The 15,789-nt window shown below is 42.1% G+C and overlaps 1 protein-coding gene across 3 annotated transcripts; it reads right to left on the bottom strand.

Moving 5' to 3' along the window:
• Positions 1-243: 243 nt before the first annotated feature.
• LOC134864097 (atlastin-2-like) lies at positions 244-14,504 on the bottom strand. Of its 3 annotated transcripts, XM_063882869.1 has the most exons (14): positions 14,416-14,504; positions 9,357-9,631; positions 7,344-7,475; positions 7,150-7,254; positions 6,956-7,006; positions 5,982-6,038; positions 5,557-5,649; positions 5,018-5,156; positions 4,804-4,931; positions 4,370-4,426; positions 3,958-4,029; positions 3,437-3,868; positions 2,884-2,898; positions 244-2,568 (listed from the first exon to the last, which is right to left on the bottom strand). In XM_063882869.1, exons 1-14 carry the CDS (start codon positions 14,474-14,476, stop codon positions 2,458-2,460), a joined length of 1,728 nt encoding a protein of 575 aa, XP_063738939.1. In that variant the 5' UTR covers positions 14,477-14,504; the 3' UTR covers positions 244-2,457. The 3 variants fall into 3 exon arrangements, with proteins under 3 accessions (XP_063738939.1, XP_063738938.1, XP_063738940.1); XM_063882868.1 differs by having other exon boundaries at positions 244-2,898; XM_063882870.1 differs by lacking the exon at positions 2,884-2,898.
• Positions 14,505-15,789: the final 1,285 nt, after the last annotated feature.

Raw genomic sequence — 15,789 nt, 5'->3', positions numbered from 1 at the left:
CCTATTAACAGGAGACACTTTCTAACACCAGAAATACTCTGTGGAAAACAATAAGCATCCAAAAGCCATTCAAGCCACTAAAATTAAATATCAGATGAGTTAAAAACACTCATTGTAAATTGGAATTAAGAAATATGATTTTAAATGTTTTACATTTACAATTAAACCTAGCACCTTAAATCCCAGCGGACATATTCACAATACACACATTTGAAAAGAGACATTAAAAAAGAAACCACTCCGTTCTTTGTGTTGTACGAGTTTGGTTTATTATTGTATTGAAAAATAAATTAACGAAAATAACTTTAAAATGCAACGTAAGACAAAGGAATAAAGAAAGGAAAAAAAAGAATCCAGATCAAAAACATTCTTCGGCAGCAGGGGGTGGAATCGCAGTGCTCATGTAAGGTTAAATTTACAAATATATATAAAAAAGGAATTTCTTAGACATATCCACAAATCACGAAAGCATTCCTTTACGTCCAGTGAGCTGAATCTGGTCTACCACCCAAACCGTTGTTCTTACAGCTACAAAAAGGTCTAGAAAATTTATATTTATATATGTATATATTCATACACATGCCCTATGTGTGGATGAGGCTGTAAAAAACTAAACTGTACAAAAACAAAAAGCACACGGTGGTGATGTGGTGGATGGAATGATGAGGATTCAATTAAGAAATACGAGTCAGGAAAACAACAACGTGATGAGGTCGACGTCTGGAATGAATTTCAGTCATCTGATGCTCAGAGTTTGGCTTTAAAACGGAAACGAACAACATTAAAATGCAAGCGATGAAATGATGATTTGTAGTGTCTGGTGGTTTAAAAAACAACAATAAGAGGTCGTACAGTCCTTTAGATGTGACGATGAAGGGGAGGAATGACAGAGGGGGAATAATACTAGAGTTAAATAACAATTAAATATTATCTACAAGGTCTCAGCTGAACAAATTTTAAAAAAAAAGCTTTACCCTCTGAGTCGCTGGCAGTCAGATCAAAATGGGTCATGTTTAAAAAGCCTGACACCCCAAAACAATAACCCAGATATCGTTCAAGATTTAAGGAATGGTTCGTAGTGCTTTCTGTTTTTGGGGATCAAACGTGTCATTTTTCTACGTTAAGTGGATCAGCGGTGGAAGGATAAGCTGTTGTCCATCAAGAAATAGTTCCTAATCTTCCCTGACTCCAAACATGAGTTCCTCCACAATCTATGAACCCTCAAAGTAACCTAGAAAACACATAATAGGTTTAATACTGCAAATCATGATCATGTCATTACTGATAATATGAAAAATAAAAGATGAATCAATCAAAGATAATAAAGGGCAACTTCAGACGGCTACTTCAAGTGTCAGCTGGTTTCGGGGGAAATGTAACTTATTTTACTCACAGTTCTACTTTCACAAACTCATGGATGTTTACAGTAACAGAAACCATCTGCAGGAACCACTTTTTCAGTCATGAGTCCAAATATTCTTAATTTTAAAAACCTACAAGAGCGTGAAACAACTGCCGTCACCGCCCAGCTCCTGATTTAACTCCATCTATTAACATGGTCAGTCACATGCTGGAAGTCTTCCTGTCAACTGCTCCCATAGCAGGGCAAAAACGGTATGAGAAACGCACTGATAAATGAGTAATGCCAAGCTAATGTCGACTTCGATCTCTGGCATGAGGATCATGTGAAAAAGACTTGAGTTACGGTCGAGTGAAGTGAATATTTCCTGGTATCTGGTCCAGATCTGATCCCTATGCTCACGTACTTATGCGTTTTTCCTTTCATTTAATCACATCTGCAGTCCAGTTTTCAGTCGAGCTTTTGTTAACTGTTCACCACGCTTCAGTCTGTCCAAATACATCCATGAATTTGTGATTCTGAGAGGAAAACCTGCAACATTTCCCTGAAACCAAACCATGATTAAAATCCTCAACAGTAGCAGTTTCCTGCCTGCTGTCAGTCACTCAGTCCGAGAGCCTCTGCGAGTAAAGCTGTAAACTTTGGTCGTGACTCCTCCTCGTGACCCCGCCCAGCGACAGAAACAACCCGACTGAGAGGACAGGAGGGAGGGAGGGAGGGGGGGGGACCATGAGGAGGGTCTGTGGTCATGCTCATCATTCATACATTCACATAAAACGGGAATCATTAATGCCGTCGTCCGGCGAGCACGCACCTGGGACGACACTGTGATAGAATAATGGCCCCTCCCACCAATAAATACTGTAACCCCGCCCACTGAAAAATAATAAAATACATCACACTGCTGCGTCTACAGCGAGTCCTTAAAACCTACAGCCAGCGCGGCGAGGAACCTTCGTCTACAGTCCGAGAACAGAAACTCATTTACACGTCTCAAACCGTACTAAAAAACGTGGTTTCAAAACAGAGCAGGGAGTGGGGAGGGAGGGAGGGGTGGGGGGGGGGGGTAGAAGAGAAAGGACAGAGATGGGGGGCTGCTAGTTTTTCTTCTTCACGTTGTTGTTTGAGGCGAGCCGGGGCCGAGGGGCCGGGATAAGACTTCCTAACGGGACTCGACTCCGAGCCACTTCGAAGAGTTTGGAGAAAACCTGCAGGGAGAGGAGGAGAGGCGGTCAGGAGGGAGGGCAGGAAGACACAACAGCACCTGGTAGCAGTTGTGAGGAGAGTCGTGCAAAACCATTTCATCTGTGGGAAACCTGGCATAAAGCTGCCTTAATTTCGTCAACTATGGTTATCCAATTTGCATTTCCAGGGGACAATAAAAGAGCACCTGTTGAAAAGGAGGCGTTATGTAGCTCGCTCACATTCAACGAAGCTACTTGTGATCTCGTGAGGAAAATCTGAAATGGCCTCGTGCTGAAAATGGACCAAATGTAGCAGCCTATACAGGAAGTGAAACATACCTTTCTTGGAGTCCTCTGGAAGCATTAAGACACAAAATAAAGAGGAAGGAATTAGAGGAAGAAGAGGGTAAGAAAGAAAGCGACAGAAATGTGTTGAAGTGCATAATCTTAATTTAAAAGTAGTTCTATACAAGGTAGTTTTATTTAAATACTGGTTTAATTCAGAGTGTCTGAAATATTTCACTGTCTGTAGTTTAACTCAGGCATGCATTTGCAACAGAATCACTTATGTAGAAAGTTATAGAACCCATCCATCGCATAAAATACACTTCTAAAGGTCTCAAATTGAAGCTGTGAAATAACAGAGTTAATATCATGCATCTTTCAGGACCCGGTGTTATACACAGTCTTCAGGTGGCACCAAGAAAGCATTAAAGTGAAACGACAACAATTACATTTTTTACAATTTACATTACAGGTTTTCTCAAGTAAGAGAATCAGTTCATAACGGGAGATGTTTAGTATCGCTGATGACTGAAACTAGAGACGACAGACAGACAAAACCTAGGAGCGAACAGAAGGTTTAAAACTAAACGACGGCTCGTGCTCTCACCTGTTCCCAGAGGGTTTCAGCCACCTGGTCGATAACTCCCCCGACCTCACGGAACTCTCCGGAGTATTTCGCGTACGCCCAGATGCAGAGCGCCGTCAGAGCCACGCCCATCACCAGGTTGCACAGCACTGCCACGGAGTTGATGCCCACGAAGCCCGTGACCATCGACACCACGTACATGATGAACATGACGGCGAACAGCGTGGCGGGCGTCCGCGCGGCAAAGAAGATGTTCTTGCCGTCGTTGTGTTTGCTGAAGTTGCTGTATGTCTCGTCCAGCTCCGCCTCCAGCTGCTCCTGGTAGCGCCGGCAGAACTCCTCGCCGCCCATCTTCTTAACGCCGCGGAAGTGTTTCACCGACGCCTGCCGGAGCTCCAGGTGACGGCGCTCCAGCTCCGCCGGGTTGATGTAGGGTTTGTCTCCGCCGCAGACCTGAGGACAGGACGGGTTCATTTAATTTATTGTATAAATCAAACCCTGGAGCCCCTAGAGCCAGTGGAACCAGGTTTGTGATGTGTTACCTGCTCCATGCCTTTGTTGTACAGGTCTTTGGCTCCTGCTACAGCCGCAAGGTTATTAGCTTCAGCTGTTGCCTAGGTAACAAATGACAAAATGGATTAAAGATGAAGTGGAGACAACACATGACAGATCAACAGAGTCCTATTTGCGAGACGAAGATCTGCTGCAGACTGATATTTAAGATTTACGGCAGACACAGGATATGTTACCGTTTATAATATTTAAGTAAATTATTCATATTTATCAACTTGTACATAAACATCTGGAACAGTCAATGGTTTTCTCTACCATGATTTTTTTTCTCAGCACTAATGACCCCATTATTGGATCAAACATCATGATTTGAACTTGTCCAGCAGGCGGCGCTGTGTAATGGTGACATTATAATAGCGATAGTGTGTGAGCAGAGCTGACCTGCAGCATTGACTTGGGGTGAGGAAGCTCCTCTCCCTGGTAGATCTTCATATAAGCCTGAAACACAGAACGATAAGAGTAGGTGAGAAAGAGGAACAATCAGGAACCCACTTTACATTTTCTTTATGAAAGCTTAAAACTATAACAATTATTTTGCCAAATGCACTAGAAAAAAGACAGCAGGGGATTCCCAAAACCTTTAACAGGATTTTAAAAAAAGGGAAGAATATATGGCCTAAGTAATTTGACTGATAAAACCCTACCCTGTCCTCTAACACTGAAAGCTTTAGAAGTTTAGGACATTTGAAATGTATTTTTATATCATGGAACTAAAAGATAAATAAAACCCCTCCTTAATCTGGTAGAAAGTCATTACTTCTACCGACAGTAAACCAAATGAGAGGTGGTGCCGGGCAGAAGGAATATGAACTCACTTTGAAGTATTGCAGCAGGTCTCTGCAGGTGATTTTCACTCCGCCGATCTCCTTCTCCACCAGGTTCTCTGGAGAGAGCAACGTTGGGACGAGGTTCACCAGCTCCTTCTTAAACTCATCGTCGATATCTGAGACAGCCCAAACACATGTCATTATCCCTGACTGATTCCACTGCTGGAGGAGCTGCTGAGTCTGTAGACTGTGTGTGTTTTACCTCTGAGCCGTCCGTCAAAGTGAGGGTTGGTGGCCACCTTGAGGCCGGGGTGCGGCAGCAGGAAGCAGCCGATGTTGGAGAAGCACGAGTGGATGTGTTTCCGGACGTTCTGCAGCTCCTCGTGTTGGTTCTGCTTCACCTGAACAGACGTTAACGCATCAATAAAACACGCCGTGACTCCTCAGTGGGGCTTATGGTTATGCAGCAGTGGGACACAGAGCCAACTATTGTCCATCTAGAGTCTACTAATGTTTAGAAGGGAGATGGCAGATGGTGAAAACGTGTTTCGATTATTGGTTTTAGCCAGCAGAAGTCTGAGGAGGGAACCAGATACTGACACTTAATTAAAGATGGGAGCAAGCAGACATGATTCTGATTTCTGGGCCTTAACTTGAAATAAAGCTCCCAGAGACAGAGATGCTGCTTCCTTTTCTTGAACACTATGCGAGTATTACTCTCAAATGTCATCTGGAATAGATCCCAAATATTTGTAGCTTTCAATTGTTTCTATATCACTTGTCTGAAGATAAGACACTGACCTGCAGACGCTTCTCCAGGAAGCTCTGTCCTCCCTCCAGGCCGTACGGATGCTCGTAGGGGTAGCTCCAGTCTCTGATCAGGAACATCAGACTCTGAACAGAGGGACGAGTTCAGGTTTATTGATCGCACATTTCGAATGGAATCCCAACGCATCTGCGTTATGATCATTTACAGGTATTAAAATCATTCATCTTATTTTTCCATCAACCATCCTTTAAATCCCCCCTTGCGGGACAAGTTAAAGGATATCTGATCTTTAAACAGTCAATAATAAAGCTTTGAAACAGAAATCCAGTCGTTACAATTGCCTCGGTTAGTCGTTAAGATAAAGTGCCGATGTTTACGTCTTAGACTGCGAACAAAGTCTCTAAAACACTAACTATATATAATTGTGAAGACAGGGACGGTGGTTAGCAGATCACACCTGAAACGGTTTCTCATACACTTCCTCCATGGCGAGCCGCCCGTACTCAGTGAAGAGCTGCAGAGAGAAAACAACCAGCGGCTTAAAAAAATCAATAAGACATCACAACACAGTCATGAGGCTCAATTAGTGTTGGAACAAGTGTGTGCATATCTGATTATCCGGTCCATTAAAGCTTTCCCATTTGCTGCTCTTAACGACCCCGTTAAAAAATAAGAATAATTATGCTGCAGCTGGAGATAGGATTTTGTTTGGAACAAAAAAACTAAAGGGATTGAGGTTCGTTCCCTCACTGCAGCTGAATACATTTAATCAAGAGGTGTTCAGGACCATGTGGGCCTTATTTAAACTTAACTGCAATAATAGAAAAGTCACAAAGGCCATCTTTACTGTTTGAGTGACAGCTGATCTGTGAAGTGCAGTGATGAGCGGTCGGCACCAAAGATGGAAGAAAGTTTTCCACAGAGACTTCTGTCAGACTTTCAGTTCGAGCTGCTCTCCGCCTCATAAGGCAGGCTGCTGGGTTTAGTTCAGCAGTGAATCCTGACCTGCACGCACCACAGAGCACCCGATATGGAGCTCTTCATTCACAAGGAGGAAGAGCTCCATAGAAATTGGCTGTAAATCTGATGGATTAAAAATGTAAATGGAGGGTTCAGCCTGCTTTTTTTTTGTAGTCATACATGCACACTCAGTAAAATGTTGGCTCTAGATTTTAGCCATCCCAGTATAAGGAGCAGTGGGTAGCTCATGTTTACTAGGAAGCATGTTGCTTTGTTATCACAATGGTAAAACGGTGCAAAGTGACAGCGGTTTCTGCAGATCTACAAGGAAAATTGTCTGGCCCGGTCTCAATCACTCAGAATAAAAAACAAAAAGATACTGAATTTTTTTATCTTTCACATGTCATTTTTTGACAGAAAAAACAAACAAAAAAAACCTTCTGTAAAAACGTTTACATGCCGATTACTGACCTGGAGGTGCTGGAGGTCGTCCTCCTGGACATTCTGGGACAGGTTGTACACCTGAAAAACAAACAAACACACACACATCTCAACTGGTTAGTCAGCTGATGCCGTCACACCACTGAGATACAGTACAAACACAGGACTCCGATCCTGATGTTTGACTCTTATCAAAACAGTTTGAGCGATGAAATCCGGCTGACCATAACAGAGCTGGTCATGGTGCTGAGAGCGAACAGTGTGGCACAGTCTTTGATGGTGGACTGACTGTCAAACGCCCCCTGTGTGTCGATTAGTAGAACTGCGACCTGCAACAACAACACATTTATCTGAATGAGTCGGGATGAAAGCACAGCGCACTGAGCAAACTGAAACAGGTTTGGAGGTGTGGATTGACCTTGCAGCCGTCTGGTTTCTTCACCACGAACACCTCGCTCCAGGCCAGGATGCCGGTGGTCTCCCGCTCACAGCCCCCCCGCCAGGAGAAGCCGGTCAGAGGCTCCTCCTCAGTGCCGACCCACGACTCCGACTGCACAGAGGAGAGGTAGAGGAGAGGACATCAATGATCCTTCTCCAGTTTGATAACACAAACACATTGTTGCCACAGATCACATGAGGACAGTGTTGACCTAATTTTATAGAACATTCACTGTGAAACCAGAGGATGTGGTGGGAGACAACCGGTTTAGAACCACATTGAAACCAGAGCATCCTGGTCTGCTTGAAATCCTCTATGTTAAAGAGTGCCGTGCTTAAGATGCATCACTTGGTGAGATCAGTTTTATGACACGATGATTTTTCCATGCCTCCATGATATAAACCTGGTAATTTGCATCTTGTCATGGTATGAATAGTCAGCTTAAACATTAAAAGCTTCCGTATGATCCAAACCCATTTTCCAGACTCTTTGCAGGATGTGGAACAGCAGCCCCACTATGACCTGGCCTGCGTGCGGGGCTTATTCAAAGCATAAAGATGGCTTTTATGTGTGGAATAAGCAGCGGTGAGCTCTGAGGGGGCCCAGCCACAGAGCTGGCATTGTGTCGGCCCTAAAATCCATCATGAAACCCTCCAGAATGTTCCTCACTGCTTACAGTAGATTAACCAGGCCAAAGGTCGAGTCACAGATCAAAACGTACACTCAGTTTCCTCTGAACCTGCTCACTCTCAAACAGAAACACAGTGAAGGGGAATTCCTGCAGCAGGCTTTTAAATCTCTTAAAGGAAGTTAACTGATGTTTGTTTCCATCAAGAGAAGGGATTAATGAAAACTGTTATCCTGTCTTTTACCATTATGAATTTTGAAATGAGAAACTTCTACCACCTCCAATTAAGACCTAATTTGGCAAATAGCTATAATTAACACTGAAAGCACTTGGCTTTGAAGATAATGCCGTGTTAGTTAGTTCCTGAAACACTGCAGACAACACAGTCTGGCTGATAGTCTGTGGACTAATGATCAGATGGGTGGGGCCCATCTGAACTGCAACCTTTCAGACCTTTATGATTCTGTAAAGCACTGAAGAAACCTGACGAATGTTCGGGAGGAGTATATACGCACGTGCACCTCAAGGAAGGATTGTTTTCCTCAGTAATGCTACAGGTCCTTTAGGAAGTTGAAGCGTCACTCCGGACAAAACTTTAAATCTCTCCAACCTAAAATGTGATTGCTCTGCTGAAGGAGCACAAATACACCTCTTCAGGTTTTGCTTTATATTGTACAACTTTTGCATTGCATTGAAGTGGCTCTCATTTCCACAAATATTTAGAAAAACGACCTGGCGATGTTTGATGCGCTGCAGAGACTTTTAAACTGCCATGTGTCAGACAGATTGCTCTGCACTTGGAAATTGCATTCACTGAGAAACTTTCATCTTAGACTTGGTAGTCCATCTCTATACCGTCCCAACTACTGTGAACATTTTTTCTGGCTGCCTTACTTTGCTAAGAAGCTGTAAATATAATATTAGATTGTATTAATCGGTCCTCAAACTTTGCGTTTATGAAATCATCCATAGTACTTCAACGTTTATGTAGAATAAACTTGACACCAGCTAAATTAAGTCTGAGGTCACGAGTGTATATCAGACCATTGAGATTAGATTCAAGTTAAAGTCACTGCACAAAATGCAGTTTAACTACTGCAAAAAGCCAAGAACTAATATAAACATAAATACAGTGAGGGGTGGATTTCAAATCTCACCTTTTTACAACTTCTATTCTTATTTATAAATTAGCAAAGCCAGGACTGGATGTGTATTCAAAGAGGAGCTTTTATGCTTTTTGGGGGTTTCCCCTTGTAAACATGTCAAAGAAGAGGCGCAAAATACAAATATGAACATAATAGGGCCCCTTCAAACATTTCCTATTTATAAATGCATTGAGCTGTACAGCCTCTGCAGAGACGTGCCTGTGTGTACATGTAGCGCAGCATGAAGTCCAGCAGGAAGGACTTCCCCTTGCGGAAAGCTCCGGCCACGGAGACGACGACCACGTTGAGGTCCTGCACCTCCTCCTTCAGCAGCAGCCGCTCCAGTGCCTCCTCCTGCAGGGAGAACGAGTGCTCCTCCTCATCCGCCACCACGATCTGCACCGGCCTGGCTACGTCCAGCTCTTCCTCCTTCAGCAGGTCGGACTCTTCCTCACACCTCATGGGGGAAGTGTCAGATTTAAACCCGTGGTCACCTGAGAGGGGAAGCAGTGTTTAATGTTTGACTGAATAGAAGAATCAGAACTAGCCCTCCTCAACGGGGATGATGAAATGCAATTCCAACAGCTGATTACATCTCGCCAATGGGGAAACACCACATCTGTGCTTGAAATGTCAGAGTTCTCCTTAACTCAACTAAAATGTAAATAAATGCTCACAACAGAAAGAAACGCACGCCATAGACTCCTGGATTGTGTAATCAGCTCACACTGAACACTAAATAAAAAAGGTGTGCTTGAGAGGGGATGTGATTTTCTTTCCTATCCGACTGCAGTCTTAAATGGCAGGGTTTCCCCAGAGGGATCAATACACTCTGAAGCGACAGTGGCCTCTTGAAGGAAAGGTTTCCCCCGACTTTCTCCAGTTAGTGAAGCTTCACCAGAGCTCGGCCTAGAGGAAGGCTGGAGGGAATTGCTGCCATTATAAGATGGCAGTGCTGCAGGTTTACTGTAAATACACAGAGCCAGTCAGTGTTGTTCTACAGAGTCAGTCTTAACCGGTGGACTCGTAAAGCATTCCGCTCTCCTTGTATGGCAGCATTTACACTCCACTGATCTAAAGCCATCTGGAGATGTCAGGGAGAAGCACTTGACTCATTATGGATGCTTTTGGCAAAAAAACTGATGTCAGAATTTACCATTTTGTCATCTCTTGCTCACTGGTGTAAAAAAAAGAAGAAAAAAAATCAGATGCAAGCAATGTTGTGTGTAAATACTGCAACTAAGGATAGACATTTTAAATTCTGTAGTGGCATTAAAATGACACAAACTACATTAACAATGCTTTCCAAAACGTACACAGTCACTGCGCAAAACAAAGCTACTTTAACAAAGGTTAAATGTAAAAAAAAAAGGTGCCATGTTTATTTTTAAGCTAAATGTTCTCAAACCGAAATGTTCACCCTACTTTAAAAAGCCTGGATGGCGCGGTCACGGAGACAATCCTTAAAATAGGCCCAACCAGGGGAATTTGACCCATTTCACAAGTTGCAAAACAATGTCATCTCTGTAGTGAAATGTGTTCTGTCAGGAAACGTGATTCGTCACGTCCTCAAATCATCTAGGCTGAGCAATCATTGCAGGAAGCCTCTTTGCCATCTGAAACTTCAGGTCAAGAGTGCATAGGCATCATCTTATTGGTGTGTCATATCGGAGGGAATATTCATTTATGGATGGTGACAAAAAAAAGCTTTCATCTGCCAATACAAAAGACTGAGCTCACAGAGAATCCCTGAAAGCAACATTTTCACTGCTGAAGAAAGACTACTCCAACTGCTGACCTTGTGATTACGTGAAAGCTCTTATTGAGACACTGTCTTGTGATTACACAGCTAACCGAGCAGGCAGGAGCAGCCGGCGGCCTCATGGGAAGAGGAGCCTTCATTCGGGTCAGTGTTGAGCTGGAGGGCCATGCGAGTGCTCTGCAGGCAGCAACACGACTATGATGAGCTGCCTCCACCACAGCCAGCCAGACAGCGCGTGGGTAAAAGGAACAGTTACATCATCGTAAACAGTTTGCAAGTCAACATAAAAACTGTTTTGGGACGTTTTTAACTGACGATGATGTGTGCTTTAAAGACTAGTAATCCGGTAAACTCTGTCTCCTACTGTTCTCTCTGTACAGGACATGAGCTGCCAGAGGGAATACAATTCTACAGCGTAAAGCTGAAACAAGAAAGTTATCCATCAACAACAAATGGGATCTTTGTTTTAACTTCTCCAATGCAAGGATGTGCAGATCTTCTCTTTTGTTGAAAACTGAATATTGGTTTGCAGTTGGACAGGAGAAATATTATTTAAAATACAGTTAATGTGTACCAACCAAAGTATATCAGATAGTAATTTTACAACGAGACATTTTTGAAAATCCTGAAATGTGTCCAAAGTCCAAGATGTATGGTTGCATCTGTTCAACACCCACAGATAAGGAGTTAAAATAATTGCAATAGTTGGCGATAAGTTTTCTGTTGTTCAACTAGCCAAATAATTGTGGCAGCTCCAGTGAAAACATTACCAGGAACACATAGTTTGCTGCCTTTTGAGTAGCAACCTAAATTGGTTAGATTAGGGGATCATCAGCTCATCATCTGCCTGCTGAAGTGACCCCTTTCATTACAACGCACCACAGGAATGAATATTCATATGGTCTCGCTTCTCAGACGGGTAATTTCACCATTTTAAACTTCCCCATAGCAGATTATCTCCCCTGTGATCATGTCATTCCTTTCCAGCACTCACTGCACCATTATACCCGTCAGCTCAGCAGAGACATAGTCTGAGTTATGTTGAAATGTATGTTATTAAAGTATCTGAGAGGACAGGACTGCAGCATACAGGCTGATCCGACTGCATTCACAACAGACAGCATACCGTCCCAGCACTGCTGACTTACTGCCCTGGGGCCACACGAGAGAGTCATATGTAGTTTGTAGGCTAAACATTAGTAAATGATTAGCCTACATGCGCTCACAACTAAAGATTTTAAAGTTGCACAGAAAGCCACTTTTACTTTAGATAGAAACTGCAGTCCTTCCACATTTATTTTCAGACACATGACTGACTCTTCTTACCACAGAAAAGCTGTCTGTCCCCCTTACAACTGTATCTGACAACCAGTCCTATTGCTAGCTATCCTCGTATAAGAAAATATATTTTACACAAAAAAAAAAACTCCATTCACTGCTGCTAGTTTAAAAAGGGAACCTACTTTGTTGAAAAGGAAATTTCCTGGTCAGAGATCTAAAATAACAATTCTTAAGCCTTAGGAATTTCATTGTGCAGTTTAGGAACCCGAAGACTTATCTCAAAAAGGGAATCTGGAATAAGAGGATAACCCCACCAGTACAATTATGTATACACATCACATGATGGTAGATGGCTCAGTTTTTGCCCCACTTTGCTCTTAGCACACATGAGGTCAACAGAGTTTTCTGCAGTTAAAGAAACAGTCAGCAACAGCTACTTCCACACCAAGATATACATGGTAAAGTGTATTTACATTTGATAAAAACCCTTTGGGAACCAGTCAAACAGTTCAGTCAGTTCAAACTGACAGTGGATAATATTTTAGCAGCCGTCACACTGACAAAGCACTGATAAGGAAAACAGCAAGGTAAGCGTTTCATTATCAGCTAGCTTGACTTCACAGCAGGTACCTGGTTATCAGAGAGAAGTCATAAGCAGCCTTGGAATATTGATAAAGATAAGCCAGTCTCAGATATTATTAATGAACAGTTAGCTGCTAGTTTTTTGGTCAAAGTGATGAAAAAAAACAAGACAAAGTTGGCTGAAGGGGTCGCAGTTTACACGGAGTACACGTCCCAAATAATTTACCTTAAAGCTGGTCACAGTGCTGCGAATCGTCCCAATATTACATACCATTAACACAATTACATATTTAACTGGTAGAATTATTAATCCTAGCCAAAAGGAGATGAAAGTGGCTTAACTGGTGGATTTCTAACTGGTATTCGGTGAAAGGTTAACTGGAGGAGTAGCTCATAGGTAATTGTGTTCTGTTAAACCATCCTGTTATCCCCTTGCAAGGTGCCTATCTTATCCAAGATAACAGAGCAACTCAAATCAGCTTCTTAGCTGTGTTAAGCACGGGAGCGCAGAGGTGAGAGAACAACTCAGATCTTGTACTTAAGTACGAGAGTGTAGGAATACTCAGTTACAAGTTAAGGTCCTGCAAGAAAAAAGGTTACTCTAATAAAAATGACTACTGTCAAAATATACTTATGCATCGGTCCATTTCAGAATAATATACATGATATGTTTTATAATGATTGATCATTAAAGTGTTCTCAGAGCTGGTAAAGGTGCAGCTAGTTTTAATGGCTTTGTATACTGCAGGGTAGCTGCTGAATTTACTCCAGGTGAACTAAAGTCTGATTTTAAGGGCTGATTATATTTACCACCATTCATCCAAATCTGTAAAGCAACTAAGAGATGTTAAAGAACTGTAGTGGAGTAGAAGTACACGTATCAAAAAATTGCACTTAAGATAAACTTAATTTATCCCAAATTGGGAAATGTTTTCGTTACTGCTGCATGTAAAACAACATTTGCATTGCAAATAATTTGAAGTGAGGAGAAAATGAACAATTATAAAATATAAAAATCTCAAAATTGAAAATAAAATGTAACGTAGAAATCTCAAATATATACAAGTTGACTGAAGATAAAAATATGTAAACTACCTTACAAATAAAACAATATTGAAGGGCCAAATAACAGCTAACCTAAGAGCAGTACTTGAGTAAATGCCCTTAGTTGCTTCCCACCTCTGTAACTACGGTAGGTAACAGAAGCCAACAACCGTTAACCAACCGTTAACCCACCGTTATTAGTTACAACCATGGTAACACCAGAACAATGAAGAAGTGGCTCGAATAGGCTAGCAGCTATGTTAGCTTGTCCGCTAACAACAAACACATTCAGGTGAAGGTGAGGACAGCTGGATGGCTTAACAAGCAGGCTTTTCCACGATGAAACAGAAGTGAACACCGGGGACAAGTGGAAGTGGCTTCAGGCACTCTTCACGGTCACTGTCAGCAGTGGGAGTGCCATGTTTTCAGTGACATTTTACCAGTAAAAACGCGTTAATTCCAGCGGGATGAGATGCGATTATTCGACGAAGCGAACCTGCAGTGTCATTTCACTACCGTTTACAAAAACACACGGCTTTAAAGACCGCGTATGCTGTCATCTATCGCGTCCCCAACATCATATTTTTAAAACTGTCGATGTGAATTTACCTTCTTTGAAGATGCTGTTTTTGTGATTCCGCTGCTTCAACCTGCTCTCCTCCGCCGCCATCTTTCTTTGACCCACTGATAGCAGCAGACTGCGCTGACGTCACAGGATTCGAAGCTGTGGAGGGGTCCTAAATACGGAGCTGAAGCCCCGCCTCCTGTCAGGACGTTTACTCAAGTACTAAGTAAGTACACACATGCAAGGTACTTGTGCACAAGGGCGTCCCTTTGTGTTGAAAGGGGGTTAGGGCACAGGGTGTCAGAAGATGATGTCTTTAAACACATACATGTTCAGGCAATTCAATGGGGTTGGGGATCAGTTTAAGGTCAGATTAGATATATACATTGTCCAAGATTGGGAAAAAAATAATAAACTATGTCAAAATAATTAAAAAATGTACTGATCAGTAGGCCTACATGCATGCTTTTTGGTCATTTCATAATGAGTAAGCGTGGTTGGGTTAGTTCATGACAATGCTCAGTGATTCATTCCATTTTAACATTGAGCATATAAATCAATACTGGTACACTTAGTGAGGACATACGTTTGATAAAGTGCATAGTTCTTACTTAAGTAGCCTAACAAATATACAAACAATGTTGAACTCAACATTTCTTTAACACCCTGCCATTTTAACAAAGATAAATCAGGTGTTCTGTGGCCCAAATAGGAGAAGGTGCAATTTGTGCATAACTCAAACATATATTGACAATAGAATCAATTCTGTTGGCCATTGTTAAGTAATGCAGCACTTACACTTTACAGTGTGCCATCCGGACATTAATGCAATAGTATTAATATAATATAGATGATCAGTTATTTTAGTACTATGCTCTTTTACTAAACAATACTACATAACACTGTCGTTTACTAACCAACTTTCAATCTAAAGATTTTAGAGGGAAACGTTCTGCTGAAACTAAATGAATGTAAAAACCCAAACCAGACCTTATTCAGCCGTGCCAGAAATAGTTTTTGAAATCTCGTGATATATCTGTAGAAAACTGATTTGAGTTGAGACAGTCAGCTGACTCCTGTGGGAAAATGTTCCAGTAAATCCATTTTCACTCGGTGCATGCTGGCATTTCAGCAAAATGTCCTATTACAGTATTTACGTAGTTGTTTCAGGCACACTGTAGAGGCCGCTGCTGTTTCCAACTTTGACCTTGTTTTCTTTGTGTTCTCTGCAGGTGGTTTGGTCAGATTACACTCTGGCTGTTAGTATTGTTGAGTGTTATGTGATGACAGGCTGCTCAGACTGGCTCTCTGCTGTTATAAAGAACAGGCTGATAATATGCACAGCATTTATAGGACATGCAAACATTTGCAGTTGAAATACACCTGTAAGTATTCAACTTACACTTTTATTTTTATTG

The sequence above is a fragment of the Eleginops maclovinus genome, chromosome 5, assembly GCF_036324505.1.
Source record: "Eleginops maclovinus isolate JMC-PN-2008 ecotype Puerto Natales chromosome 5, JC_Emac_rtc_rv5, whole genome shotgun sequence".
In the NCBI taxonomy this organism is placed as follows: domain Eukaryota; kingdom Metazoa; phylum Chordata; class Actinopteri; order Perciformes; family Eleginopidae; genus Eleginops; species Eleginops maclovinus.
The sequence above is the reverse complement of the archived record's forward strand: the minus strand, read 5'-3'. Positions and strand labels throughout refer to the sequence as shown.